The 27,160-nt window shown below is 38.7% G+C and overlaps 1 protein-coding gene across 1 annotated transcript in view; it reads right to left on the bottom strand.

Annotated features, from left to right (window-relative positions):
- Nucleotides 1-27,160, bottom strand: part of ICE1 (interactor of little elongation complex ELL subunit 1) — a 38,701-nt gene that overhangs the window by 3,653 nt on the left and 7,888 nt on the right. Inside the window, exons 3-17 of the mRNA XM_070940789.1 lie at nt 22,143-22,177; nt 21,248-21,266; nt 20,855-20,966; nt 19,959-20,035; nt 18,898-18,935; nt 16,424-16,506; nt 15,519-15,558; nt 15,354-15,413; nt 12,903-12,992; nt 11,365-11,720; nt 5,949-10,217; nt 3,284-3,452; nt 1,726-1,886; nt 1,102-1,292; nt 406-512 (exon numbers count right to left, since the gene is read on the bottom strand). Of these exons, the coding sequence (XP_070796890.1) occupies nt 406-512; nt 1,102-1,292; nt 1,726-1,886; nt 3,284-3,452; nt 5,949-10,217; nt 11,365-11,720; nt 12,903-12,992; nt 15,354-15,413; nt 15,519-15,558; nt 16,424-16,506; nt 18,898-18,935; nt 19,959-20,035; nt 20,855-20,966; nt 21,248-21,266; nt 22,143-22,177 (5,807 nt within the window). The remainder of the gene's footprint in view (nt 1-405; nt 513-1,101; nt 1,293-1,725; nt 1,887-3,283; nt 3,453-5,948; nt 10,218-11,364; nt 11,721-12,902; nt 12,993-15,353; nt 15,414-15,518; nt 15,559-16,423; nt 16,507-18,897; nt 18,936-19,958; nt 20,036-20,854; nt 20,967-21,247; nt 21,267-22,142; nt 22,178-27,160) is intronic.

Raw genomic sequence — 27,160 nt, 5'->3', positions numbered from 1 at the left:
GGAAGAAATGGAACTTGTATCATGTATCAAATCTGAGCACGAATGCTGAGTTCACTCATCCTGGATATCCCTCAGTTCAATGAGAAAAACTTCTATCATCTTTGCATTATGGGGGGAATGGAAGTGTCAGACTATAAATATATTTGTTGGGTGCAATAAGGTGGAGAATGGTGTGACTAAAAAAGGTGAGGAAAACTTTAATATATTCACTCTTTGGAATCTGACCATCCTGTCATTATTAAAGATAGAAAAAAAAAGACTATTAACTCTACTCCTTAATATTAAGACACTATATTAAGGTTATAGAAATCAGCATCTGATTACAATATTTCATCACTTCGCCTAAGGAGGTGTAGATAAAAGGGGAAGAGCCTGATATCTGCAGTGAAAACCTTACATGCTCACCAATCAGTCTCAGCACGGTGGCAATGATTATATTAGAAGACGAGGAAATGCTTCCATTGCCATTCCTGTTCTTTATCCAATTATCCATGATTGGCCACAGCTCTTTGCTATGAAAGAAAATGGAGAATTATAGGCACATTCTTGTCCAAAGCTAGCATGGCCTGCCAAATTCTTCTGAAAGACAAAAAGCTCTTGCTTGAGATAATTTCAAGCTAGCAGGAAACAATAAGCCTTTCCCACCTTAGTTTTTCCTCACTGCTGTTAGGCATCTATTCTCTCCCATACAGAGCTAAGATGTTAGAAAGCCTCTCTATTCCATTCCTTCCTTTAACATGCAATCAGTTACACTGGCTGACGTTCACACTGTTTGGGGGAAATAATGGTACATAGTCTTCCATTGTTAGGACTGGGAAAGAGGAGTTGCAGGATTTATCACTTGAGCTCTGGAGTGAATTACTGAGGTACACAATAAAGGGAAGATTCTTCCAAACCCTTTCTACATCTTGACATCAATAAAAAGGCTGGCATCTTGGCTACCACAGCTGGACCAGCTGCTTGGCTGCCACAGATGGAAAAATGGCCATGGAGATAAGTGAACGGGGAATTCTGGGAGCTAACACATTTTAAAGCTGCTAAATTTGAAAACACTGCTCTGGAGTCATACTGTATATAGAAATATGAAATTAAACATGATACCTTATGATATTATCATGGGTCCAGCACCACTTTTGATATGAGCATAAGAGGTCAATTGCAAACACATATTGCCATGTATTCTCTTTCAGGTCTTCTCCATATTTTTCACTCAGCTGAAATTCCATTTGTGGACACAACTGTATTGCCCAAAGTAGACTGGAGATCATCATGCTAATATCTACTGGTGCATTCTAAGGGAAAAGAAGACAATAAAAATAATGAATTTAGCTTAAATTAAATTTCTATGACAGAAAAATATATGGAAGTACTTTTGGGGAATTCTGATCCAGGAGATAAAAAATGCTTGTTTCCTTTGGAAAATATGTAAAAATCTCCCAACAAACAATAATACAAAAAAAACTGTAAAAGAAATAAATTAAGTACTATAGAGATAACTGCTTTGGCCAAGATCAAATCTGCATTTCTAATTTAGGGGGATAAGTCCATTCATATTACTTTTTAGAAACCAGCATTTGAGCAACAGATCATCAAAGAAGTATGCAACATTGCCCTTTGTATCTTAAAAGATAAATCAAATGTGGTCCTGATCTTACATAATCACTAAGAAATCAATGTGGAGTCTGTCCTTTGATTACACACAAAGAAAACATCAAATATTTGTACCTCTTCCCAATTGAGGTAGGTTTTCAGGCATTTCAACACATCTCCTTTTGCACGCTGTCTAGTTACTAACTGGATTGCTTTGTTGATCACACTTTCAGAGGAGAACACTTCACTCCATATGTTTGCAATAAACAATATCAACTGGTCAGACCTTGGGAAATCTGGAAGGGAGAAAGAAAAATTAAAGTAAAAGGGAGAAAAATGACTTCCCAATTGAGCAGGGGCAAGCTCCTTAATATCAGGAGACTGCGAGTTCTAGACCTCCCTTAGGCATAAAAGTTACCTCACAGGGCTGTTGCTGTGAAGAAAAAAACTGGGGGAGAAGTACTAGGTACATTTGCCATCTTGGGTTACATATAAAAGGCAGGATAAAAATATTTAATAGTATAATAATGATACAAATGATGTCTGCCACAAAATGGGGCAGTGCATCCTCTCTCTCAAAGAGAAATGGTTCTGCTCACATTGTTGGCAGCCAGCCATCCTTACCTTCAATGATAATATAAAACTGAGAGTTTAAAAGAGAACTGGGTAATCTGTAGCCGTTAGTGCAATGGTTGTGATCTCTAAAGCATTCCAGTCAAACTGCTTTTTTTTTTTTTTGACAAACCCATTTTATTAAAATAAGAGATAAAGTGAGTTAAACACTGCAAATACCGTATTTTTCGGAGTATAAGACGCATCTTAGTTTTTGGGGAGGAAAATAAGAAAAAAGCTGATTGGCAGGTGGATCGGCTGGAATACCCTTAATCAGCTGTTCCCAGAGGTGAATTTTAGCAACAGGTTCCTTGGTTGTGAGCTCTGTGCCTTATTTTTTTTTGCTTTTTTTCTTGCCTCTGAAACAGAGGTTTAGAAGAAAAGCCTCTGAAGCTCTGTTTGGGGGCTTCTTTTCTGAAGCTTCATTTCTGATGCTTTTTTCAGCCTCTGAAACTTCTGTTTGAGAAGCTGAGCAGGGCTACATTCGGAGTATAAGATGCACCCAGATTTTCACCCTCTTTTTTGGGGGGAAAAGGTACGTCTTATACTCTGAAAAATACTGTATTTGAATCCTCTCCCCTATGATCATGAAACATTTTAATAAAGGCCAAAATTCCAGCTCCATCCTTTGCAGTCACCAGCAACTATCCCTATGGCAGTCAAAACCTGAACATTTCTTTAAAAAATAAAACTCACCAAGGGTTGCTCATCCAGATTTAAATAATTAAAATAAATAAAAGCTGGTGCCTCAGTTTGGACCTCTGAATGGCCTCAAGAATAGCTTCCCATAACAATACAGCAGAAGAAAGGTAGGAAATTATTCCAACCCAATAGTTTGCAATTAGAGCAGGATCACAGACTGTTCCTGCCTGAAAAATATAGTTCAGGGTTGAGAATGTTTTAAATGAATGCCAGTCAAATATTCTGAAGCAGTAAACTGGATCCTTGTGAGGGATAAAGTTAGAGTATTATTCACAGGAGTTTTTTAGTCCTCTGCAATGGTTATCTAATTGGTATGCTTCTGAATCTTCTAGTTACTTGGTAGTTTATGACAACATATAAACTGTAAGTTATACTCTACCTTCTTTAAGTAGAGTGTAGCAGAAGAGACGTGCTTTTTCTAAGTCTCCAAGCTGATGGCATATTCCAACATAGATCCTGCAGAGGGACTGAATATAATTGTGGCCCAAGGACGTCTTCTGCTTTTTCAGCTTATTTAGAATAGTCTGTAAAGCTGGCTCAGCCAAGGACTATAAAAGCAAAACAATATTTGCTTTTGAATTTCAAAGAGTCAACATAATGAGAAAGCAATAGTAAAATGAATAGATACAGCAATGATCTTCAGAACTAGCAATTTATCAATACAAGAACAAGGAAGAATAGCCTCAATGCTGAGAAGATACAGCTGCTGTAAAGAATTCTTGACAGATGCTACATAAATGTCCCTCGGGCTCCATAGCAACTTTTCCCTTTTGAATCCAAAGCACTGCACTGTCCTTTTGTATCTCTCATTAAATACAGTACAGAAGAATCTATTGCTTAGACTTTTCTCCTACTTTTTTACTTAGATCCAGTGTCAACTGAGTGAGAGCTATCTATGGTTATGTAAGGGTCTTAAATAAGCAGAATTCGCTAGTCCTCTTCTTTTGCCTTTATCAACTACAGTATCATGATTTTCAAATATACTGGTAGCAATTGGTGCTTCCTATTTCTATTTTCTCATGGCACTAAAGATAAAAAAGTATTTTAATTGAAAAGGTTCAAAGTTATATTCTGTATATTGCTGGAGGCAACTTTAAAATCATCCATTTGTGGAAAGATATCATCCATGAAAGTCAGGTGGCACTGAATCAATAAAATATCTGACACTGTACTGTGATTTTCACTATAGTTCTCCAAAACTGCATCCTTTTCTTGAGTCAGTTTTAGGTCATCAATTATTTTCTTTCAGAAATTGGTTAATAACTCTCTGAAAATTGCTAAAAACTCAGTTATCACATTGATAGTACCATTGTAAAACGTTTTTTGAACGGTTGATTGACTAAGATATATTATTTATACCGGGAAGTCTGATAGGCTGAGCTAAGTAGCAATTCAACAACAGTTGGTTCCTATCAAGTCAACTGGTGTCCTAGTTCTACTTACAAATTGTGCCACTGTTTGACCCTTTAAAACCTTTACCTGCAGCTCTCAGAAACTATGGCAAACAACTGAGAAAAGGCACTGTGATTTCCCAAAGGGAAAAAAAAAAAAAACCCTGGGCAAACCTTAATTCAAGCTCAAGATCAATGCACCTAAAAATACCCCAAGCCCTCAAAATGATACCCCGGAAGTTTGCCCATGTCTACCTAGTGACTATTATTGTATTATTTCCTATTCCCATTATGATCTTTAGCTTCTAATTTTTGTTTTTATATAAAATCTTTGATTATAAAAAATTTAGCCCTTTCCGGATGATTTGGTTCAAATCTTATGCAATTTGTGCTGCACACAATTGGATGAAAAAAGAGAGATGGTTCTGGGGAAGGCCACATCTTAGTAGTATTGTATAAACATATGGAAAAGATTGATTGATTGTTATTTCACACTTCTTAACCGCCCATCTTCCTCAGAGAGGTGCTCTGGACGATTCATTGCCAAAAATTTCCAGTTAGAAGTGATTTCTGCCTGGCGGATTGAAAAGTCACTGCTTTTCAGAAAAGACCAAGCTAGATTACAATTCTGAACAAGCTTCTTGGATGAGAAGCGAAATATCTTCAAGGAAAAACAAAGCAAGTCCAGTTGTTTCTTGGAAAAAAGCACCTTTGGGATTCTCTAGAAAACGTTTCACATATGCCTAATCACACAACTGTAGTCCTGCCGCCTAAATAATATGGAATACATGCAAAATACATTCTAAAGGTCTATATAGCAGCACAAATTAAAAGTTAAACAAATTAAGATCTTTAAAACAGTAACCTACACCAAGGTACTTGACCTTTGGATTACCCAGTAGATCTCAAACAATAGGACAGGTCAACCTTTGATATATGTGATATAGCCAAAAGGAGGACAAATATTCAAAGGAGGGATAGGGATTTTTAAGCAAAGCACTTCCTTTCTCTAACTGAAATTTACATGGATGGAAAACTGCTCTGCATAGCACTCTTTAATGCACATTGTATTTATGAGGACATCTATCACTTCACTTCCAAGGAAATACGCTATTTAATTTTATAGTACTTAAAAAGGTAAGTGACAATTTAATCCTAATGTTGGAATTAGGACCTCAACCCATAGATTCTCTGAGACAGTAATAAGAGAAGGAGAAATGTTTGTTTAGGCAAAACTCCTAAACATCTATGTCTATGGAGATTCTCAATCATCCAGGTCATGATTGTCCCAAAGATGCTTTGTTGAAAGGCAACTGGACTTTTCCCTTGAAGATGTTTCACTTCTCATCCAAGAAGCTTCCTCAAAGAAACGTCTTCAAAAAAAACAAAGTCCAGTTGCCTTTTGAAAAAGCGCCTTTGGGACCTAAATACCTATCCATAGTAGCTATGATTGATTTTTAAAAAATCTCCATATCATTCACTGAATGATACTTATCTTTAGACAATTAGAAATCAAAAATCAAATACATCATCAAAACAGCTCTTAAATGCCTCTTCTAGCAGGACTAAGGCTCTAAGTATTATTCCAGAAAGGTTTTTTTCACTATTTCTTTTAATAAATGAAAACATGTTATATATCTATATAAAGCTGACCTTCTTTTCAACAGCAAGTTCATAAACAACTTCTTTCTCTTCATCTCTCATTATTGGAATCTTTGATGTATTACCAACAAGAACTCGGCTACGAATAACAGGCATTAGGTCAAAACAAGCTTCAGAAACTTTTTCCAATGCTACAGTTACAGCCGACGTATTAGGATCCTCTGTTTTCTCCATTTCCAAAAGTGATTCTGAATTACAGTTTTCTGTTGACTTAATAGCATTCCCATTGTCCAGAGTGTCACCATCAGGAATGCACTGTTGGTCACCATCGGAGCGCTCTTCTGAGCAGGGGTTCAGTGTTGATGATCTGCTGCTCTCTAAACATGGTCTTTTGACATTCTTTGACATGGTCACAGATGGCAACTTCCTTTTCCCAGTCTCATTCACATTGGAGAGCAGCTTCTCTGGATCAGATTTAAATCTGATCCTTGTTTTCACAAAAGCAGTTGATGGGGAAGCAATTGCTTTAAAGCCACTGATTTGATGGCTACCCTTCCCATCTAGAGAAGATGACCTATTAAACTGAATGTTACCTTTCAGGATATTGAGTGTTCTTGCCCGAGCAGATAATTCTGGATACATACTGTCCAAAATTTTCACTGAATTTTCCTGAGGCACAGGTGGAACAGAATTGCTAGGTGTAGATGAAGGCAGTCTACCTGGAACAGGAAGGGCATGTTTAGGAGTGCTGGAACAAAACCGAAGAGGGGACGATAAACTTCTCTGACCTACTGAAATTTCAGAGGGTGATAAAGTGGATGATGATGATGATGATGATTTGTGTTTTGGGATCTCTGACAGTGTTGACGTTAGAGGAGGAAGTGGGGTTTTATGTAAAGGAGAAATCAATTCATCAAGTGGAGATGGTAAGGAAGAGTGGCTTGAAATTGATGCTACAGGGGAACTGCGCTGAACACTTCTTGGAGGGGTAGCTAGCAAAGGTGGAAGTAATGGAGGTAATGGTGGACCCATCTCTTGCATAATTTTTGTTAAAGTTTTTGGATAATACATAGTTTGTGTAGAAGTATCTACATTGGCTAGAATGGTTTCAGCTGGTAGGACAGGCTGTTTTTTCTTTTTTCTCTTACAGATAGATATGGTCTGGAGATGGGTATCATCACTATCAGTAATATCTTCCTGTGCTTTAATCATGACAAGGTCTGAAGAGTTGAATGTTTGTTCTACTCTATTCTTTGCAGAAGGAACCGGTGGTTCCAATTTTTCTGATAGCACTTTTTGTAGTTTATTATTAGAAGTGGGAGACTCAGAGATAGGTGATATTGATGTCCTGTTGGTCTTAGATGCAATACTTCCTTTATTTATATCATGACTCTTGCTATGGGATATATCACTGCCATCATCAATATGACAAGCCATGATGTAACTTTGGTCTATATCTGAGCTGGATTCTGAAGTGGAAACGCTCCTTTTTAATTCCATGTTGGATTTTTCTACAAGTAAGTCAGAGTGGACTTCCCTATCAACAGGGTATTTTGTATGTAGTACAGCTGTATCATCATTAACATCTAGATCATTCATAGAGGACTCCCCAGAGATCGTTTTCTTGTTAGATAAATCCTGACTTGGCAATAAAGTAATTGTTGGAACATTTTCTTCTGTTTGCTTTTCTTCTAACTTTTCTATTGCAGAGGTGGTTTCTATTTTTAAGGTTGTGTTCTCATTCGTGCAGGGCCATACTGATGCATATGAATGTTCCCATGTCTTTTTAATCACTTCATTTACAGAGAAGTCAGTATCACCCACTTCAGCTTTTTTATCTTTTGAGCATTCCTCTATTGTGACCACAGAGAACATCTCATGTCTGACACCATCTGAAGAAGTCGTACTGGGTGGAAGACTAGCTTCACTGTTTTTGATTGAACAAGGTATGACTCTGGATACTGCACATCCTGGATGTGTTTTTGTACAATTCACTTTTCTTAACGGATAAAATTCTTCTTCTGATGAATCGGAGTCAGAGGATTTCCCCACTGAAACAGAATTTTCTAACATACTTACTTCATCTATTCCTCTAGACCTTATTTCAGTACTCGATACAGTATCTGCATCCTTAGCTGTTTTTTCATTGATATTTTTTACAGGATCATTTCTTGACCACATGTTTAAATTCTTATCCCTGGGAATAAGAAGTTCCCCATGATTTAGAAGCAATTTGTTTTTTGTAGAAGTATCTACACTGTTAATATTGTTTGGACAATATCTATCAGAAGACAGCATTTTAGAGTTGTCTTTACTGCAACTTTCAAGAGTAACTGATGCCTGGGGCTTGTTGAAAGTGCCATCATTTTTATCTTGCTCAAAATCCATTTTATCTTTCTTATTACTAGGATTGTGGTAATCCCAGTTTATATCTCTCAGATTCAACATCTTATCTGCCTCTGATTCAATAGTTTTTGACTTTTTATTCTTCCAATTTTCCTCAGAATTATGTGGATCAATGTGATCACCATTTTCATTGTCAGGAGAGGGAACAGCAACACCCATAGATTCTATATTTGCTTCAGAATCAGCTGTCATAACAACAGATAAGGCTGATTCAATTTCTCCATTTTTTCTCTGTGATGTATTTTGCATCGGTTGAACTGTATCACTGCTCATGTTCTGTACTGAAGCTACTTCATTTGATGCAGAACAATAATAATTCAGCCCTTTTTCTTCCATGGCATACTTTTTTGTATCAGGTAGTTCATTTATAAACATTGAGCTATTTTTTTCAATTTGTGAATGCCTATGCATCAAACTAGGTGAATCTTTTTCACTTAATCCTACTTTAAGGGATTGTATAGTTCCCACTTCAGTGAGTTTCCTTGATTCATACTTTAGCTTCATAAGCCTTTTTCTTAGCGGATTTAAGTCTTCCATGTAACTGTTTAAACTACTCCCAATGCTTTCTACTTTGGACATGTTCTTGGGTATAATGTTTGCATTTTCAACTTGTCCCATTTGAGAAGCACTTTCAGTGACATTGTGTACTTCAAGGGATACTTGATTTGCTTCAGTAAATCCCTCAGATTTCAACAAAGAGTCTTCAGGAGAAGATGCTTGGGTTGGTAACTTGTTGGTACTGCTTTTGCAAGTTAATTCCTCCTGTGTTGATTTAATACATGTTTTTTCATCAAGTAACCATTCTAATTGTAGATGTTTTTCCTTTAGTGTATCTTCTAACTTTGTCCCCTCATTAGCTCCATCAGACACATTTTTTCTGGACCTAACATTCATGGCCTCAACTATTTTGCCGCCATGATATGATTGCTTCAAAACCTCAGATAATGTTGCAATATCTGAATTTGATCTCAATACATCAGCTTGCACATTGTTTCCATTTACCTCGCTTCCATTTTGTTGGTTGCCTATCTCCACTACAGAATGAGGTTTATTAGAAGTTTCCAAAGAATTAATATTCTTTTCAATAGATTCCATACACGTTATGCTGGCACTTGATCGCTCAACTCTTTCACTAAGATTTGTTTCAGGGAGGAATTCAGAATTACTGACATTCTTTTTTCCCTCCATTAATGGTTCATTATTTCTTTCAGCTGCCGCATTTTGTCCTTTTACTGTTATATGTTCAGTATGCTTTTCACATAGTAGGCTTGCTTTTCCTGAGTAAGATTCTGTCTGCAGGTCCTCAAAAACACTTTCCATGACTTTTCCTTCTTTATCATTAGAAGGATCCTTCAAATTTTTAGAAGTCACTGGTGTGTTTTCAGCAGCTGAAATAGGTTCTTTGGTTTGCTGTTCTTCACTGCCTTTGGGTCCCTGACCCCAATCATCTTCTTTTGTTTCAATTAACCTTTTCTTTTCCTCCTTTTGAATGAAATCATTAGTCTCTTCCAGCACATGTCCGATTTTGCTAACCATTTTTTCACTGAGTTTCTCTGTAGTGGGAGATATTGTTTCAGGGGCTGTGTGTATTAGTTCAAAGTCAGAGTCTTCTTTTAGGTGTTTTTCTTCAGTCTTTGATTTAGTATTGTTCTCATGAAAGTACTCTGATGTTCTGAGCATAGAGTCAGATGACAGCACCGATTCTTCATTTTCTAATTTTTTCGATCTTTCATGTGATTCCTGTAGATGAGTCTTTACACTGCTGTTTTTTAAAACTTGTGAGCAAAATTCTGTCAAATGCAAAGTTTTAGATGCTGGTTTGTCCTCATATTCTTCTATAATATTTTCAAGTGTTTGCGCATTCTGCTCCATTTCATCATCACTAGAGTCTGTGATGTCTCCAAATAAAGTGTCCTTAGAAGAGAAAAATGTAAATATTAATGTACTAATTAATAATGTATATAGTTGTTACAAAAATTAGCCTGAAAAACATATTGCTTAAATATCAGAAATCCTTAGAAGTATTTTGGGCTGATATGGCACTGGAACAGGCTTATTTCATCCGGAATATTGTGTCCAAAATACTTTAAATCATTTCTGATGAACATCATTTTATTTTGGAAAATATGATCTGCCTCCAGAATAACATAATATGGAATAATTTCAGCAGAGTCCATAGAGAAGAGGAACATTCTGGAGTTCTCTGGAACAATCTAGTCACACGTCAACAAATTTTGTTCGGATAGTTGCAAATCTTGTAACTGAAATATATTTTGTTCCACATGCACTAATTCTGTTGCATCAATTTCATCACTATCTCTACAGAAAAAAAGTATCTATTCAAATTCTGAAATTCTTATCTTTGAAAGAGTCCCCCCCTCCCCCCAAGAAAGAAGTTCATTCTTGAAACTTATAAAGCTTCTTTACCAGAAATAACTGCTGGCTAGAAGATCATCACAAACATCAATGTCTTTTTCATATTACTTTTGGCCAAAAAGTTACCTCCAGCCAGAACAGTCTTGACATACCATATTTTTCGGAGTATAAGACGCACCGGAGTATAAGATACACCTACCTTTTTTGGTGAGGAAAAGAAGAAAAAGAAATCTCCCTCTGCCTCTGAGCAATTTTGCCTCTTTGCAGCAACAGCAAACAGCCTGCTTTACTTTCATTTTCGTTTTCAGCATAGCTTGATTAGCACAAGGAAAAAAAAATCTGCTCCAGCAATTTACCTCTTTGCAGCAAGCAGCAGAGCCCTGTGCAAAACAGCTGAGAGCAAATCAGCTGAGAGTCGGGAGGCCGATCCAATCAACTTGTTCTAATTAGGCTATGCTGAAGCTGAAAGGAGCTGTTTTTTCTTGCTGCTTGCTTGCAAGGAGGTAAATGCTGTGAGGCAGAGGCCAAAGGGTGGGGGCCAGTGGGTGGGTGGGGCTACATTCGGTGTATAAATTTTCACCCCCTTTTAGGGGGGAAAAAGGTGCGCCTTATACTCCTAAAAATACAGTAATTTCTGAAGTTAAATAAATAAAATATTTAATTTTAATCCCTTTTTGGAATTTACCGGAGTAGTAGCAGGTGAAAACTGTATAGGTGACAGAAGAGGAGGAAGAGGCCTAATCCATTTCAAAACATCTCGCAGACTTTCACCAAATTCTTCCTGCTCCTTGTTGAGAAGATCCATGTTATTTGTTGCAAAATCTGCCTCAGAAAAACCATCTAGACACCTGTCTTCATCAGAAATACCACCGTTGTTCGTTTTAGTAGTCTCCATAAATTTGTTTTCTATCAGGTGACTATTTCCAGCAATTTTTTTGTCCACCTGTATCTTCAGTGATGTTGGAGAAGTTCGCATTGTAGAGGGCTCTGATAGCCATGCTCTTTCAGATTTCTTCACTTTTTCAGGATTTTGCCCTCTTTCTATAAGACAAAAAAAAACCAAAAAAAAAAAAAAACCTTTGATGTATTTTATTTCCATTCCCTGGAAGTTTAGGGTAGCAAAAATATACTTTTCAAAATGATTTGTGCCAGTTGTTAGATGTTAGCCAAAACACATTTCCCTTCCCTTCAACTTCCAAGAGGGAATTATATATAGGAGTAGATTAGTAGATTAGGTTAGTGTCACCTGTAGGGAGAAACATTTGTGTGATGTCTCCAAATAAACTCTTTCATTTTTCACAGGTTACTCTTGTGAAGAAAAATGAAAGGACTGCCCATTCCTCTCACCCTGGGGAGCCTGCCTCGTGTTAATATGTGCACACATTAAAGTGCTACCACACTATAAAGCTACTGCAGTATACAAGCTCACCTGAAAACATCCCTCCTTTGAGCAAAGAGGCATTTTTGACCATAAACAAAATAAAATTTCATTTCTGCAGAGATCGAGCTTGAGGATACACAATATTATTCTCTCTACTCCAGAGTTCTGTCTCCATAGATCAAAAGAACTCCAACCAAGTAGGACGAAATCCCTTAATATGATTGTTTCTCCCAGAAATGACAAGGAAGAGAGTGTAAGTGCTGATATTTCTTAAGCATTGATAGCTATAGGGGTATATATGGCATGTTCAAAAAGTATCTTGGCATAATTCCACATTCTTAAGGGAGGGTGGCCATGTTGTCTGATTGTTTATCTCTGCTTTTCTCTTTCAGACAAAGAAACACAGATGAGCAGATTACAATGCTATCAGACAAAGATACACAAGGCTGGCACACATACAAGGCTGACAGCAAATACATAGAAAGAACAAAACACAAAGGTGAGTAGGTTGGAGAGGAAGAATGGAAGACAGAAGCAGGGCAGACACAGGCAACCCCCCTCCCCCCCCAGATAAACAAATGTACAAGTGAATAGGAAGAATATTGCATTTTAGTCTCTCACTCTAAGCAAGTTGGGAAGCTATATAGGTTTCTTTAATTAATAATAAATAAATTTGGAAAATACTTACTTATCTTTCTATGTGTTTCTGAAGGTGCAGGAAAACCAGCAATTAGAGAGGGGGGGGGGGGAAAGCATGTATGTTACTTACTCTTATTAAAATATGAGAAGTTTTTTTTTTCAAAACATTAAATTTCCTTTAAAGCACTGGTATTTGACCTCACCTATTGCGTGTTCACGTTTGTTGATCTGCTTTTTTCCTGTAGAGTTTTCTATACACTGCCAGAGTTCTTCCAACAGAAATTTAATTTTTTCTGTAACAGAAATCCACATCATTATAATGTTTACATGTGGTTTGATGTACTGGGACATGGTATATATGCAATCCAAGACACTGATAAAAAGAAAAATTCAGGTGGATAATTGTGTTGTGTTTCTAAACAAAAAAATGAAGCATATCTCCACAATGTTAAGATATACAGTACATACACCAAACAAGGAGCATATGTGTAGAATATACACAATTCAGAAAGCTAATTTTTAGCAAAGTTTGAAAAAAAAAGGTGTTGGTCATCAAAAAGTCAAAGCCCAAGGCCTAAAGTACAACACATTAACAAAAAGAATGGAAAATCACAGATATCCTGGACCCCGCTGAGTTCTTTCTACTGAACTGTCTTGCATGCATAATTGATGGAGATATAAAAATCATTGTCACAAATAAAATATTGTTTTTCTTTTAAACAGTTTAATCAGCAATGAAGATGGCTATAAGAAATAAGAGATTTCCAGTAGCATCATGGAATACAGATCTATGTTTGTGGAATACATAATTAATTAAGGAATCCTAGATAAGTCCAAAATAGAGATCAACATAAATATTTAAACAAAATCAGAATTCAATTATACATATGTATATATAAATATATATTCCTGTATATATTTTGATTTTATCTAAGTGTTAAGTCATAAGGCTCTTTTTCCTTCTCTACAAGTCTCCTGAGTTTTGTATCTCCTTGGAGAATTCAGGCTATTGGTATGATAAACAATACCAAGAAGTCAAGCACGTCAATTTAAATTGCATCATTTCCTTGTAATTTTGGCTAGTCCCTTCATTAACTAAATAATGAACCCAGAAATGAAATAAAATAAAAAAATTTAACCTGATTTTTTTCTTAGCATTCAAAATTTGTTCTATACTATCTGCATATAAAAAATACATAAATTTAAACCATATCACCTGGGATAAGGAAAAAAAGATCACATTAAGTTGACCAAGCAGGAAAGCCTTTGAAAGAACACATTTTCCTTCATTTTCCTTCTCAGATGTTATCATGTGCATAAAATATACTTCTTTTGGTAGATGAGCTGGGAGAATTTTTAAAAAACTACCAGCTTTTACGTGTTTGCTTTCAAGGATAATGATTTGTACTTATAAATGGTAAGAAATTAATCTTTAAATAGTGTTATTATTTTTAATGAATTCTAAAGATGGCTGCCTCTCGCAGACATTTTTTTAATTGTGTTAAATTCAAACAGAAAAAGTTCAGCATAATTATCACATTGTCACTTATTAATAATCTCAAATAACCGATTTTGTGGGAAAAGTTGATAGGACCAATGATTTCATTCCTAAAATACCAAATAATTTTTATCTGCCACTTCCTTACATTCTTCCTTCTCAAATTTCTCCACTAGCTTCATAACCAATCTCCGAAATTTGCTCCTTTGTCATGCTTGTTATTTACTGTACCTTCCAGTTTTCTACCATCAACCTGGGTCCCGCCCAAAAAAATGGGGTAAAGTACCGAGTCTTCTTTCTGTTCCAATGCTTTTAACTCTTCATTATCTTTACAATCTGTACATTTCTGCTCTGGCTTTTAGGTGAACAGTGAGACAGCCTCTTTATCCTGCATCTCACTCTCAATGTCTTTGGAGATTCTCAGTCATCCAGGTCACGGTTGTCCCAAAATGGCTTTTTCAAAAGGCAACTGGACTTCCTTGTTTTTCTTTGAAGACATTTCACTTCTCATCCAGGAAGCTTCTTCAGAAATTGAAGACATTTCTTCCTCATCCAAGAAAATGAAGAAGCTTCTTGGATGAGAAGCAAAATGTCTTTCAAAGAAAAACAAGGAAATCCAGTTGCCTCTTGAAAAAGCACCTTCGGGACTCACCCTCAACGTTTCAGTAATTTTAACTTTGGTGGAACACAGAATAAATATTACATCAATAAATCTTTTGTAGCCTTTGGAAAATCTCCAATTTGTGGTCCTCCTGGCCAGGCAGGAACCAATGGTTCCCATGCTAAAGAGAACCACAACATCATCATAGATTAGATGATTTCCACTGGGTCATCAGAAGAACCACTGACTTTGAAATGTGGAAGGAAAAGCTCTAGCATTCACATTGTAGATCAGAAAGATTTGTCTTCTGGGAACTGAGCAAATCATCTCTCTGTGTGTGTATGGTTTCATCATGTCTGTGATAAAGAGACCGTGTCCTAAATATGGGGTTAAGTGTCTGGAGATCCTAGATATATAGTCATACCCCTAACTGAAACCTGACAATCCATACATACCAAAGCATCAGAGCCTTCTACTGAATAAACCAATTATACCAGTTACCAAAGAACAGAAGAATAATCTACGACAATATATGCAAGACTTACATATACCAACCTTTGTCCACATTTGCTACTAAATTCTCACTCTCACTCTGGGTCTCTGCATTTTTCAACACTGAGAAGAAAGAGAACCAGATATATCAGATTAAAAATTAAACTGTGAATCCAAGTAAAATATTTCCTCCCCCATCCAAAACAGATACAAATTATGAGAAGTCACCTTTTTTTTGCTTTCTGTTAGGGAAGCCATCAATCTTTTCCTATTAACCAAAAAGGGAAGAAAAACAATTTAAATTAATGGATGTACACAATCTGCAGTAGTGACACTGAAAAAGATGTCTGATTTTGTTTTTCTGTTCACTACTAAAAACATCAAAGTGGTCTTTGTCAGTCTTCCAGATGCCTTTGAAATATACTTCTCAGAATTTCCACCAGAATGCCAATGAGATATGCTGGGAAGGAATTCTGGGAGTTATAATCGTAACATATCTGAGAAACATCGTGTTCAAGAATGCTACTTTACATGCATAATGTCAAATTAGAAACATCCACTTTAGAACAATTTATTCTTCAATTGTTAAATGGTTAAACAATAGTCTTTGCTACTACCTCCCTCTAGATTGACATGTATTTTGCCTCTTTCTTTGCCCATCTAAAGTTAAGGCAAATGTACTGTGGTTGGAGCAAACCTCTCCCCTCTATACAAAGATATCATGCATCCTGGATTTTTTTTCAAATATTACCATTATCATCAGAGTTAGTTGGAATAAACATCATTTCTGCAGATGCCATTTCTGTTGCCACACTGGAGAAGCTATAAATCGAACAGTTCAGTTCTGCAGTTTCCGTCCCCTTTTTGCATTAGTAAACTTATTAAAATAATACGCATGTCTGATACAAATGTGAGGAGCAATGGAAGGTGTCTTTCAGTTGTGGGAATTGTGCCCAAGAGAGCACAAAACTTTCTTATGTCTCAAATGACTCCTGATAACATTCATTCCTTATCTTAGAACACATTAAATACCCCTGTCATGTTAGGTGACTACTTACAATTTAACAATACTACAAACTTTAGTCTTTTTTTTTTTTTAAGGAAAACTATATATTATTGCTTTAAAAAGTTACCTGTGCTTTCTTCAATTCCTTCTCAAGTACTTTCTTCTCTGCTTTCAGTTGCTTAAATTCCTGACTGTGCTTTGCTGCAGCTTCTTCATTTAAGGAAACAAAGTAATAAAAATGCATTAAACAACACAGATAGCATTCAAAATTATGGCACGAATCTATCAGTGCACTTGGATGTTAGTACCTTTCTGTTTGGTTTAGCCTTCTAATATTTATTCAGGGTTTGCAACACTGAGCTCTGTACCAGTATGTATTTCATTAGGATTTCATCACACTGGATGTGTGTACAGTTTTGCTTTGTTAGAGTCACAGTAAAACATGAACAGCAGACACCAGTTCCACAGCTTTTCTCCAAATGTATAAACAAAAAAACTTCATGTGCTTGGAGTGTCTTTTTGGTGGTCTCACAAACCAAAATGATTCTTAGTGAATAAGAGTATTTGAAAGAAATTGCTTTCATATAGTAAGTTATATGATAAATATGCAAAATGCATATCCAGAATGATGCTTCTTATACATCAGTACTTCCTCAAGGTTTCTTGACAGACTATAAAATGCAAATATTGGTCATAATGATTACACTATATATTTTCAGAATGCAATATGCATATTCACATTTCTGCAGAAATTATTCATGTTCATCGCCTAATCAAATTCATTAAAATATAACTCAAATATGCAAATATATTCTGATCACAATTGGGACTGGCAACTCTGTTGTGAAGTGATGCGGTTGTAAAGCAAGCATCATGTGACTAGGCCTGACCTACTGGCTGTTATTGTTAAGCAAATCACTGCAGTCATTAAATGCAACCTCATGTAACTATGATCTGTGAATTCCTGCTGGTTTCCCCAATGACTTTGCTTGTTGGAAGCCAGCTGTGATGGTTGCCAAGTGCCTGAATTGCAATCACCTGATCATGGGGACATGACAATGGCCACAAGTTTAAGGACTGGTCATAAAACTTCCTTTTTCAGGACAGTCATAACTAACGATGGCTGAATGAGCAGTCAGTAAGCAAAAACTACCTGTATTCAGGCAACTAGGTGTTAGTTGTCCAATCTCAAGCACCCTGTGGTTTCTCAATAGCATAAATGGAATTTGATAGTTAAACAGTCTTAGTTTTCTCCTTAATTTTCAAGCAGATATGTATAGAATTGCCTTGAGAGACTCAGTGAATAGAGCTTAATTACAAGTAAATGGATCAAGAACTTGGTGTTAATGTCTGCTGACATATACACAAAATTAATTACTAACAATTATTAATTTCAATTCTGCAAATATTGCAATCTGTTTCCACATAAAAGTAATGACGCTTCCCAAATATGTATCAGAGAAAAAGCAGTTAGGTTCTTGCATTCTTGGACTCTGTACTGGATCACCATGGATAATCCAAATTGAAATTACTGACCACAGTGGCTTGGCTGAACCACACAACTGGACCTTTTCAAACCTCATCACCCAGAAACCTTCTTCACACCTTGGCTTCACCCTATCTGTTAGGGCATTGCCTTGGCAGTTCCTGCTGCTGCCATCTATCTTTTAAGGGGTGCATCACCTGATCTCCTACTCTTAAACCCTTTTGACGGGAGTATGGTTTTCCTGCTTGTACCTTGATTAGGGTATTGTTGGCAGGGCAAGACAGGACACTAGCAGGGTAAGTTACTGTGTATAAACAGGGAGCAAATCCCACACTTACATTGATGATGTTAGTTAATCGGGTAATGAAATGTCTGCAAGCAAACAACCAAGTTTAGAGAATACCAAGAACTCCACAAAGATTTATTTTATGACTTCTAGATATTTAAAGTTATTCCCTTACATACAGGTTAAAGGAGTGTTTTCCAAACTTTTTCCTTCATTACCCAAAACCATTTATCAGAAATGTTTTTTTGCTCAATGAATGTATAACACTTTAAATTAATTTAAATATTTTTGTTGTGTTTGGATAACTGGTTCATGTCATTAAAGAAAAAAAATACTTTTTATCTAATTTTGGATAATTTACCCAGATTTGGGACACACTGGGTTACAGCGAATCCCATCTTATTTCATATCTACTTTTTCAATTTAAAATAAAGAAGGAAGAACTAGGTTGGAAACATTTATCCTTGCAGCTATCTATGGCAATGTTTCAGTTTTTTGCCACAGCGACAATGCAGAGATAACGTTCCACTTTCTTTTCCCAGAAGAATATAAGAGCTTTTTAGTTTTCCATCTTTTTCTTTTATTAACGTTGATAATTAAGACAATGGATAAAGATTAGTAAATGGATGCTTTAACCCTGATTATAGTGCATGGCATTGCATGAAATATATTTACCTAGTTTACAGGGATGAAGATGAGATGACAGTTTGAGAAGCAAGTTCAATTTTATGGCCAAAATCTCTTTTTGTATATTTAAATATCTTCTGCCAATTATACATTTGTGTTATAATCATGAAACATCACCCCACAAAAATAAAGACTAAATTACCTTCAAGCTTTTTCACTTTATTTTCTAATTTTTTCTTCCTGAAAGTATAAACAAAATTTTAAAATACATATGTGAAAAATGAGCCAAGAACTTCAATATATTTTTGTTTTTGTTTAGTTTATGTAATCTATTATGTTTAGATCAAAGTTGCATTTTAGATATTTCACAATTTGGTTAGCTTTATGAGGTGTTGGCTGCCCATAGTGTTCTTTACAGTTCTTTACAGATAACAATTGGAATTGTGTAACCATTAAAAGGGGGTGTTGTGCAAAATCTGGAAAGGTGAGTGAAGCAACTATTTTTTTAACAGTGAGGCAACCATGTCATTTGAAATATTTCAAAAGCTGCCCTGAGCTATCTGCATATGCATACTCACTTTGCTTCTCTGGTGGTACTACTGGAAGTGTTGTCTGTGCATACTCAGAGACACACTTCAAGGACAGATGCTTTGCATGTGTTAGCAGGCTTTATTGAGGGTCCCTTTCAAATACTTTGCACATCCCTAATGAAGACTGCTCATAACATACAATAAACTCATCAAGAAAAGCAGGAAGGAAAATTGGGAAGAAAACTTGCTAACCTGGTTGACAACTAGCTTGAGATGTTTGCTTCCCTGAACTAGTGAAAGGTACACAATTACGTCTACTTCTCTCATCAAGCAAAACCATTTGGTTACACTATTTATCATCACAGAAAAGGAGGCAATCTATGCAAAAAGGGAATGAGTCATCAGAAAATTTCCATCTTGCATGGAGTAGTTCCCTAAGTGGTATTCTTCCCATTACAGGAATTGCATTTGCTTTCCTATAAAAAAAAATGGAATTATGTTCTGGTCTTGCTGATGTGGAAATATATTAACCAATTATTTGCCTCTTATCAAAGCTGCCAAGGAAGTCAATAACCGCTCTCACCCAAAGGTCCATCTTTCTCTCTCTCACTGTCTCTCTTTTTCCTTCTAAAATTACAGGAAGATCTTGGATGATTATTTGAATGTTTTAATTAAAAAAAAAAAAGGCAAATGCAGTCTACATCCATTAGTTAGTTCCATTATAATGACTCACACACTGTCACTTTTATCCATTTCTTCTCTCACTCGAACATATTCCAGATGAGTCTCTTGGTAGATCTTAAGTGAACTCTAAAAAAAGATGATATGAATACATGTATACATGTATATGCATATAGATGGAAATTTCTGTGTTCATACATACATCTTTTGGACAATTCATCTATGTTTCTAAATTCATACCACAGCCCTGCAAAACCCCTCTTTACTGGATAATAATCAGTCATAAGGCATTAATATATTCATTTTTTTATTTTGTGTCTATGATGAGCCAAGTTAATTTGTCAATGTGTATCCCAAAAGTATTGAAGTTTTAGTGCTACATTTAAGGATGGGGCAAAAGCATGTCTGGAACTGCTAATGAAGTAAAAATCGCCAACTAAAGTCACCCATCCACTCACTAATGTTCACTGCTAACAGTCCTTCTAGGTTAGCCTGTATGTTCCTCACCAGAAGTCCAACAATGTACTAGGCATGAGATGACACAAATCAGAAAAGAAAGCCCATTGAGATAAAAGATGGACATGAAACAGCACAGTGAAGTGTTAAATCGCCAGCAAATCACACTACCTCATTCGCTTTTTAGATTTTATAATTATAAATAATATACAATATTAATTACAGTTATAATTTACAGCTGCTAGTCAACAAATGAGTGTAAGCTAACTTTTCAAGTCCTAGTCTTGACTTACTATGGTATCAAGGCATGCAAATTTCCAAGTAATAACTTTTTTAACCAAAACTTGGCTAACCAAAACCAAAACCAAAACCAAAAATACATAAATTTCCAGGTACAAATCATAACATTTATTATAATGTTAAAAAACAAACAAACAAAAATGCAGTGCCTCTAAACAATATGGATCTCTATTTCAGAAAAGACGAAGCTACCTTTTTCTCTTCTAGCTCTGCTTTTACAGATCCCAGTTCTTCTTGACACTTTTTCAGAGGTGATATTTTCTGGAACATTTGTTCCACTTGGTGATGAAGTGTACTGTTTTCTCTGAAACGGACACAGGAAACTTTACAGAAAGAAAGTATGGCTTTAAAAATGATTAGAAAAAAACAAAACTTAAAATTCAGCTGAAATTCTGTTTTGTGCATTTGTTTTGTCAAAGGCCCAAAGAAGCAATAAAGCCAGAATAATCATACAAAAATTAATTCTACAGAAGCTATTTTGTCATGCTATATTGCTTGGGAAGAGTTACATTATAAGTAACTATTAATACCCAAAAACTGATAAAACTCCAAACAATGGAAAATTGAACTGGAATAAATTCTTACCTTTTAGCAAACTGAAGCTGTGCTCACTTGTTAAAGAAAACTGGATATACAGAATTATTTTTGCTACATATGCTAGACCAGGGGGGAAAATGGGGGTGGGAAATAAACCCTCTCAAAAGAGAACAGGTTTCTTGAAAGTGTGAATCCATAATAAGGAGAGAGAGAGAACATAATGAGAAACTTGGGGTGCTGCCTAAATTAAGAAATGAAGGTTGTTAAAAAGTGTTAAAATCTTAAAAGTACCTTTGAAATGGGAGAGAGAAAACTGAAGGAGATCAAATCCTATGACAGTGTAGAATCAATTAAGGATCACGAGTGTTAGAAACCAAAGGAAGGAATTCAAAGTTGACTGGTACAACATTTCTTTATAAAATCCTGAAATCTCTTTAGGATTTACTGATACATGAATTTGTGAATGGATAAGGGATGGGTTATTTCTCTTAATCCCTGCTTTTTACTAGCATTTTAAATTTGGTATAAAAGTATCAGCATTCAATTTTTTTTTAATTATCTTGAAGTCATCAGGTAGCTTGATGACTGAAGAGTCAGAGCAGTACAATAATTGGTGACTCTCACTTTATGGATGCTTTGTATCAGATACCCCCTCTCCACACAAACACCACACAATCTCACTGTCATGGAAACAAAGCAGATGCTTTCTACTAAAGTTGTTGCGGCTGCTGCTCCCTATCTAGCTGCTAATGCCTGATGCAACTCTGGGTAATCAAAGACCAGTCAGATTACACCAGCAAGATTTCAGAAGTCAGAATGAATAAAATATATAGTATATGCACTTCAGTATGTCATCAAAACACTGCTCATCACTTATTAGAAGTTTCCGATGCCACTGTTGAAAATGCTACATTGCAGGTTTTTTTAATGCAGAAAAGGATATCATTGCATTTTTGTTGGTATTCTGCGAGTAGGTGGCTGTAAGAAAAGACAGGAGAAGGATTAGATAACAAACAACACACATGACAAACAAACAAGACAGACTGCTGACTGGCAAAGGGGGAAAAATAACTCAAGAGACCAAAATCTAAACTGCATATCTTGAAGATCATTGTCTGGTAGTTACAGAAAATGGTCTCTTATGTTTAGAAGAAGAAAAGGGAAGGCATTATCTTTTCCTTTTGAACAATATAAGATACCATATTTTCCGGCGTATAAGACGACTTTTTAACCCAGGAAAATCATCTCAAAAGTCGGGGGTCGTCTTATACGCCGGGTACCCGAATCTGAGTTGCTGGTGCTGACCGATGACACTTTGGGAGCGCCGGCAACATTGAGGGGAAGCTGTACTCCAAATTAGTTCCAACCTACAAGAGGTGCCAGGCAGTGCGCGGCCCACGAGAAAGGAACGCGTCCCCACTCTACCCCAGAATTCGGGTCACCTTCCTTTCTTTCCCAGCAGTCCACGGTGAAAGCGGCGCCGCGGTCGACCTGGGCCAGCGCCTTGCACACCTGGCTCTGCGTCTCCATTATGAGAAGCTCCATGCGACTTCGCATGTCTCCGCCCCAGTCGCGCAGCTCTCGCAATCTGCTCACCGGAGGAGCCATGAAGTGCTCGCACCGCCTTGCCAGATCTTCCTCGTCCTCCTTTCCCCATGGCTTTTCCGGTTGTAATTGTTGCTGCTGCTGCCACCGAGGCTGCTCCTTCATCTCCGCCCGCCGCACCAGACCCAGCCCGGCCAGCACCGCTGTGGCTCCCGCAGTCCAAGCGGATCAGCACCCGGGCTCGCAGGCGAAGGGTGGGAGTGCACAGCGCACTTTCCTGGCTTGGCGCCGATCCGGACGGCTGCAGAAGGAACTGGGCACCGGCTGTCATGTCTTTTCTGCTGTGCGGGATTCGGCACCTGGGCTCCCGGGGTTTAAGCCTCCGGGCCGGCCCGTGCTGCTCCAGGATGTTCGCTTCGGGCTCCTTGGAATCGCTGCCGGGCAGTTCTTCCCATTAGGGCGATGGTGGGTGGCAGCGATCGGCGTTGCTTGGACTGCGGGAGCCACGGTGAACTCCTTCCCCACGAGGTATTGCTCTGCATTTCACCACCTCTTCCAAGCTCGCAGCCACCCACCATCGCCCCAACGGGAAGAACCGCCCGGCAGCGATTCCAAGGAGCCCGAAGCGAACATCCTGGAGCAGCGCGGGCCGGCCCGGAGGCTTAAACCCCGGGAGCCCAGGTGCCAAATCCCACACAGCAGAAAAGACATGACAGCCGGTGCCCAGTTCCTTCTGCAGCCGTCCGGATCGGCGCCAAGCCAGGAAAGTGCGCTGTGCACTCCCACCCTTCGCCTGCGAGCCCGGGTGCCGATCCGCTTGGACTGTGGGAGCCACAGCGGTGCTGGCCGGGCTGGGTCTGGTGCGGCGGGCGGAGATGAAGAAGCAGCCTCGGTGGCAGCAGCAGCAACAATTTACAACCAGAAAAGCCATGGGGAAAGGAGGAGCAGCGCTAAATTACCTTCCGGGGTGGAGGGGTGTGTGTGGAAGAATAGGTGAAGCTAAAACGGCTTTCTCGTTCATCCCGATGTCGGGAGAAGCGGCTTGAGGGGCGCCCGAGCTTTTAAGATTTTAACCTGGGCTAATCGGGTGGGGGAAAGAAGTGCTCTAGTCTGCAAACGAGGCAGGGTCTTGGGTTTAAAGCGTGGGGGGGCAGAGAAACTTTCAAGGCAGTTTTCTCTCAGCCAGAGGTAGAATCTGAACGGGAGAATATGGGCGTCGCTGCGTGGATTGCATTATTTCGCTCATTTCTGGAAATATCCCTGCGCCCCTTTTCGCCTCCCGGAATTATGTGGCTCCCACCCACCCCACCCCACAACAGATCTGCGCGAGAGGCCAGAAAACTGTGGGTTTCGTGTGTGTGTATGTAACAAAAGGTGCAGATGTCTTCCCCCCCCCGTTTCTTTCCGGCTGCAGCCTTTCTTCTGAATGGGGTCGGGCTGGATACGCCGCGAAAGAGATCGGCTTGGGGAAAAAAAAACCGGTCTGCCGCCTTTACCACTACCTACCCTCTCCACAAACACACACTTTTTGTTGTTGTTTGTTGCTGATAACATTCCCCCTCTCCCCCCCCCAATTCCACGGGTTCAAAGCCGCCGAGAGAGAGAGAGAGAGAGAGGGAAAGAAAGAAAAAAAGAGTTTTGATTCTGCCGGCTTATCGCGAAGGCATTGGAACAAGCAGCCTAAAACCAGGAGGCATGTAAAGTCGCGGCTTAACGTTGCCGCAATGAGACTTTGGTGCCTGTTTGTGTGGACGGTGTCCATGCTCGCCGCGTCCTCTGTATCGAGACCTCTTTTAAAGCTCCTTTTTGATAAACCCCCCTTGTGCCTCTTCTCCGGGTTTCTTGGTAACTGGGATCCGCTACACGTGCAAAACGGAGTCCCGAAATGGCTCTCCCGAGGTTGCCCGCTCTCACCATTACTGCAGCTGTCCGGATTGGCGCCAAGCCAGGAAAGTGCGCTGTGCACTCCCACCCTTCGCCTGCGAGCCCGGGTGCCGATCCGCTTGGACTGCGGGAGCCACGGCGGTGCTGGCCGGGCTGGGTCTGGTGCGGCGGGCGGAGATGAAGGAGCAGCCTCGGCGGCGGCAGCAGCAACAATTACAACCGGAAAAGCCATGGGGAAAGGAGGATGAGGAAGATCTGGCAAGGCGGTGCGAGCACTTCATGGCTCCTCCGGTGAGCGGATTGCGAGAGCTGCGCGACTGGGGCGGAGACATGCGAAGTCGCATGGAGCTTCTCATAATGGAGACACAGAGCCAGGTGTGCAAGGTGCTGGCCCAGGTCGACCGCGGCGCCGCTTTCACCGTGGACCTCCTTGGAATGCTGGAACCAGCTGGTTGCTGCGCGGAGCTTCCCCCAGGCATCCAGGGAGATATTACCGACGCTCTGACTTCCCCAGACCGGTGGAGCTCGCCATCAGTGGGGGTCAGCTGGGGAAGTCGGAGCGTCAGTAATACCCCCCTAGATGCCTGGGAGAAGCTCCGCTCAGCAGCCAGCTGGTTCCAGCATTCAGCAGCATGCAGCCTTGACTAGATTGGCACAGCTTTCTGTCAATGTCATCAGTCAGTTCCAGCAACTCAGATTCATGAAGTGTGCGGATCTCGACAAGGCTGCATGGGTGAAGGAAAAAAACCTGGTACAAAATAGCCCTCTTGCCACTACACATAGCGTAGCCCATTACCTTTCTCTACAGTACAGCAACAATACATACAGTACAGCAACAGTACATACAGTATAGTATACAAATATAACAGTCAAGACCCCATCATGGCTCCACCAGCAAGAAGAAAGAAATATGAAGCCAGTTTTAAACTTAAAGTTGTAAACTTTGCCATGGAACATAATAACTGTGCTGCTGCAAGACAATATGGAATAACAGAAGAGATGGTTCGGGACTGGAAAGCAAATGTAAAAGCATTAAAGAGTATGCCAAGGGGTAAGTGTGCATTAAGAAGAGGCACCCCACATTGGCCAGAACTCGAAAAACATGTAGCAGACATGGTGAATGAGCATCGCCAAAACGGTTATGTAGTGACACGAAATAAAATACGTTTGTTTGCACTTCAGTGGGCCAAATCTAACCCAGATCACAGCAACAGATTTAAGGCCACTGTATCCTGGTGTACTAGATTCTTGGAAAGGCATAAGCATTTGAATTAAAATTACCATATTGAAATCAAATCTGATGTTTTTTAATTTTTATTTGGTGTGCGTTGGAAGAGGGGTAGTCTTATACGGCGAGTATAGCCCAAACCCTATATTTTAACAGGAAAATTTGGGGGTCGTCTTATACGCCCAGTCGTCTTATACGCCGGAAAATACGGTATGTTTGAGATCTGATTTCTCATAGCATTTTTGTTTTATAAATGTATCCCCAAAACTGGAGATGCGGATTCACCTTGATGACTGAACTGCTTCCAAGTAAGTATATCAAGGGCTGTAAACAGTAGAGGGGGAGCCACACAATTGTGGGGAAACTGCTCCCCAAGTGCTTAAGTAAGCACATACTATGCTCATAGCATCTCTCTAGCTATCTGTCTGCCTGCTTACCTGTTTGCCTACTTATCATTATTGTTGAGGTGGCTCTGCTGATGTTAATATCTGTTGCCACTCCTTGCTTTTTAATCATAATAGTAATACTTCTGATTGTTTTTGTACCGCTGTTTTTTACTTTTTTATCAGTCACATGAGATAGGCCACTATATAAATATGATGAATGAATGAATGAATGATATCTTTAAACAGACATTATTGGCTTGGCTGAATTTCCATAAAAGTCATAATTTTGCACATAACTTTAACAAAGATTCCACACTGCCCTATTTCCAAGTTAATAGCCTTGGGCATTTGGGAAGACAACCATAGCCAAAGATTTCCCATGCTTAATACACTGGATCTTTAGCCATCCCTTCTTACTCTCTACACATAATTGACAGGAACTACTGACATTTTACAGTGCAAAATTGAAATGCTAGATTGTGGTGTCCACAGGACGTCTCAAAAAAGATGACAACATGAATGCACATGCCACTCTTATATACAACACAAATATAGTACATTGCAACATCTGTGGCATGATGTATGGTTTGTCATCTTATTGTCCCTTGCCCTCTCCATAAAGATCCCTTGACACTACACTACACTAGAAAGCAAAAAGTGGTCCTTTACACTACCAGACCCATCCATAGGAAATCCATGCCTCATTGGCAGTACTCCACCATCCAAGATTATATTGCAAACATTTGGCAGGAAAATGCCTGGTATTTGACAGTGCAGTTTCTTGGGTTCTCTCCCAAGTGAGAGTGAGGATGGGAGGAAAATTTTGCTCCCATTCCAGTGTTTAAACCCATTCACCTGGCCAAATGTGCCCCAAATAGTTGCTCTACCCCTTTTAACAATTTTATTGTGTCAAAAAGA

Source organism: Pituophis catenifer, unplaced genomic scaffold (assembly GCF_029215685.1).
Source record: "Pituophis catenifer annectens isolate HBS135680 unplaced genomic scaffold, rPitCat1.0.hap2 SCAF_3, whole genome shotgun sequence".
NCBI lineage: Eukaryota > Metazoa > Chordata > Lepidosauria > Squamata > Colubridae > Pituophis > Pituophis catenifer.
This window is presented reverse-complemented; position numbering and strand designations above follow the sequence as displayed.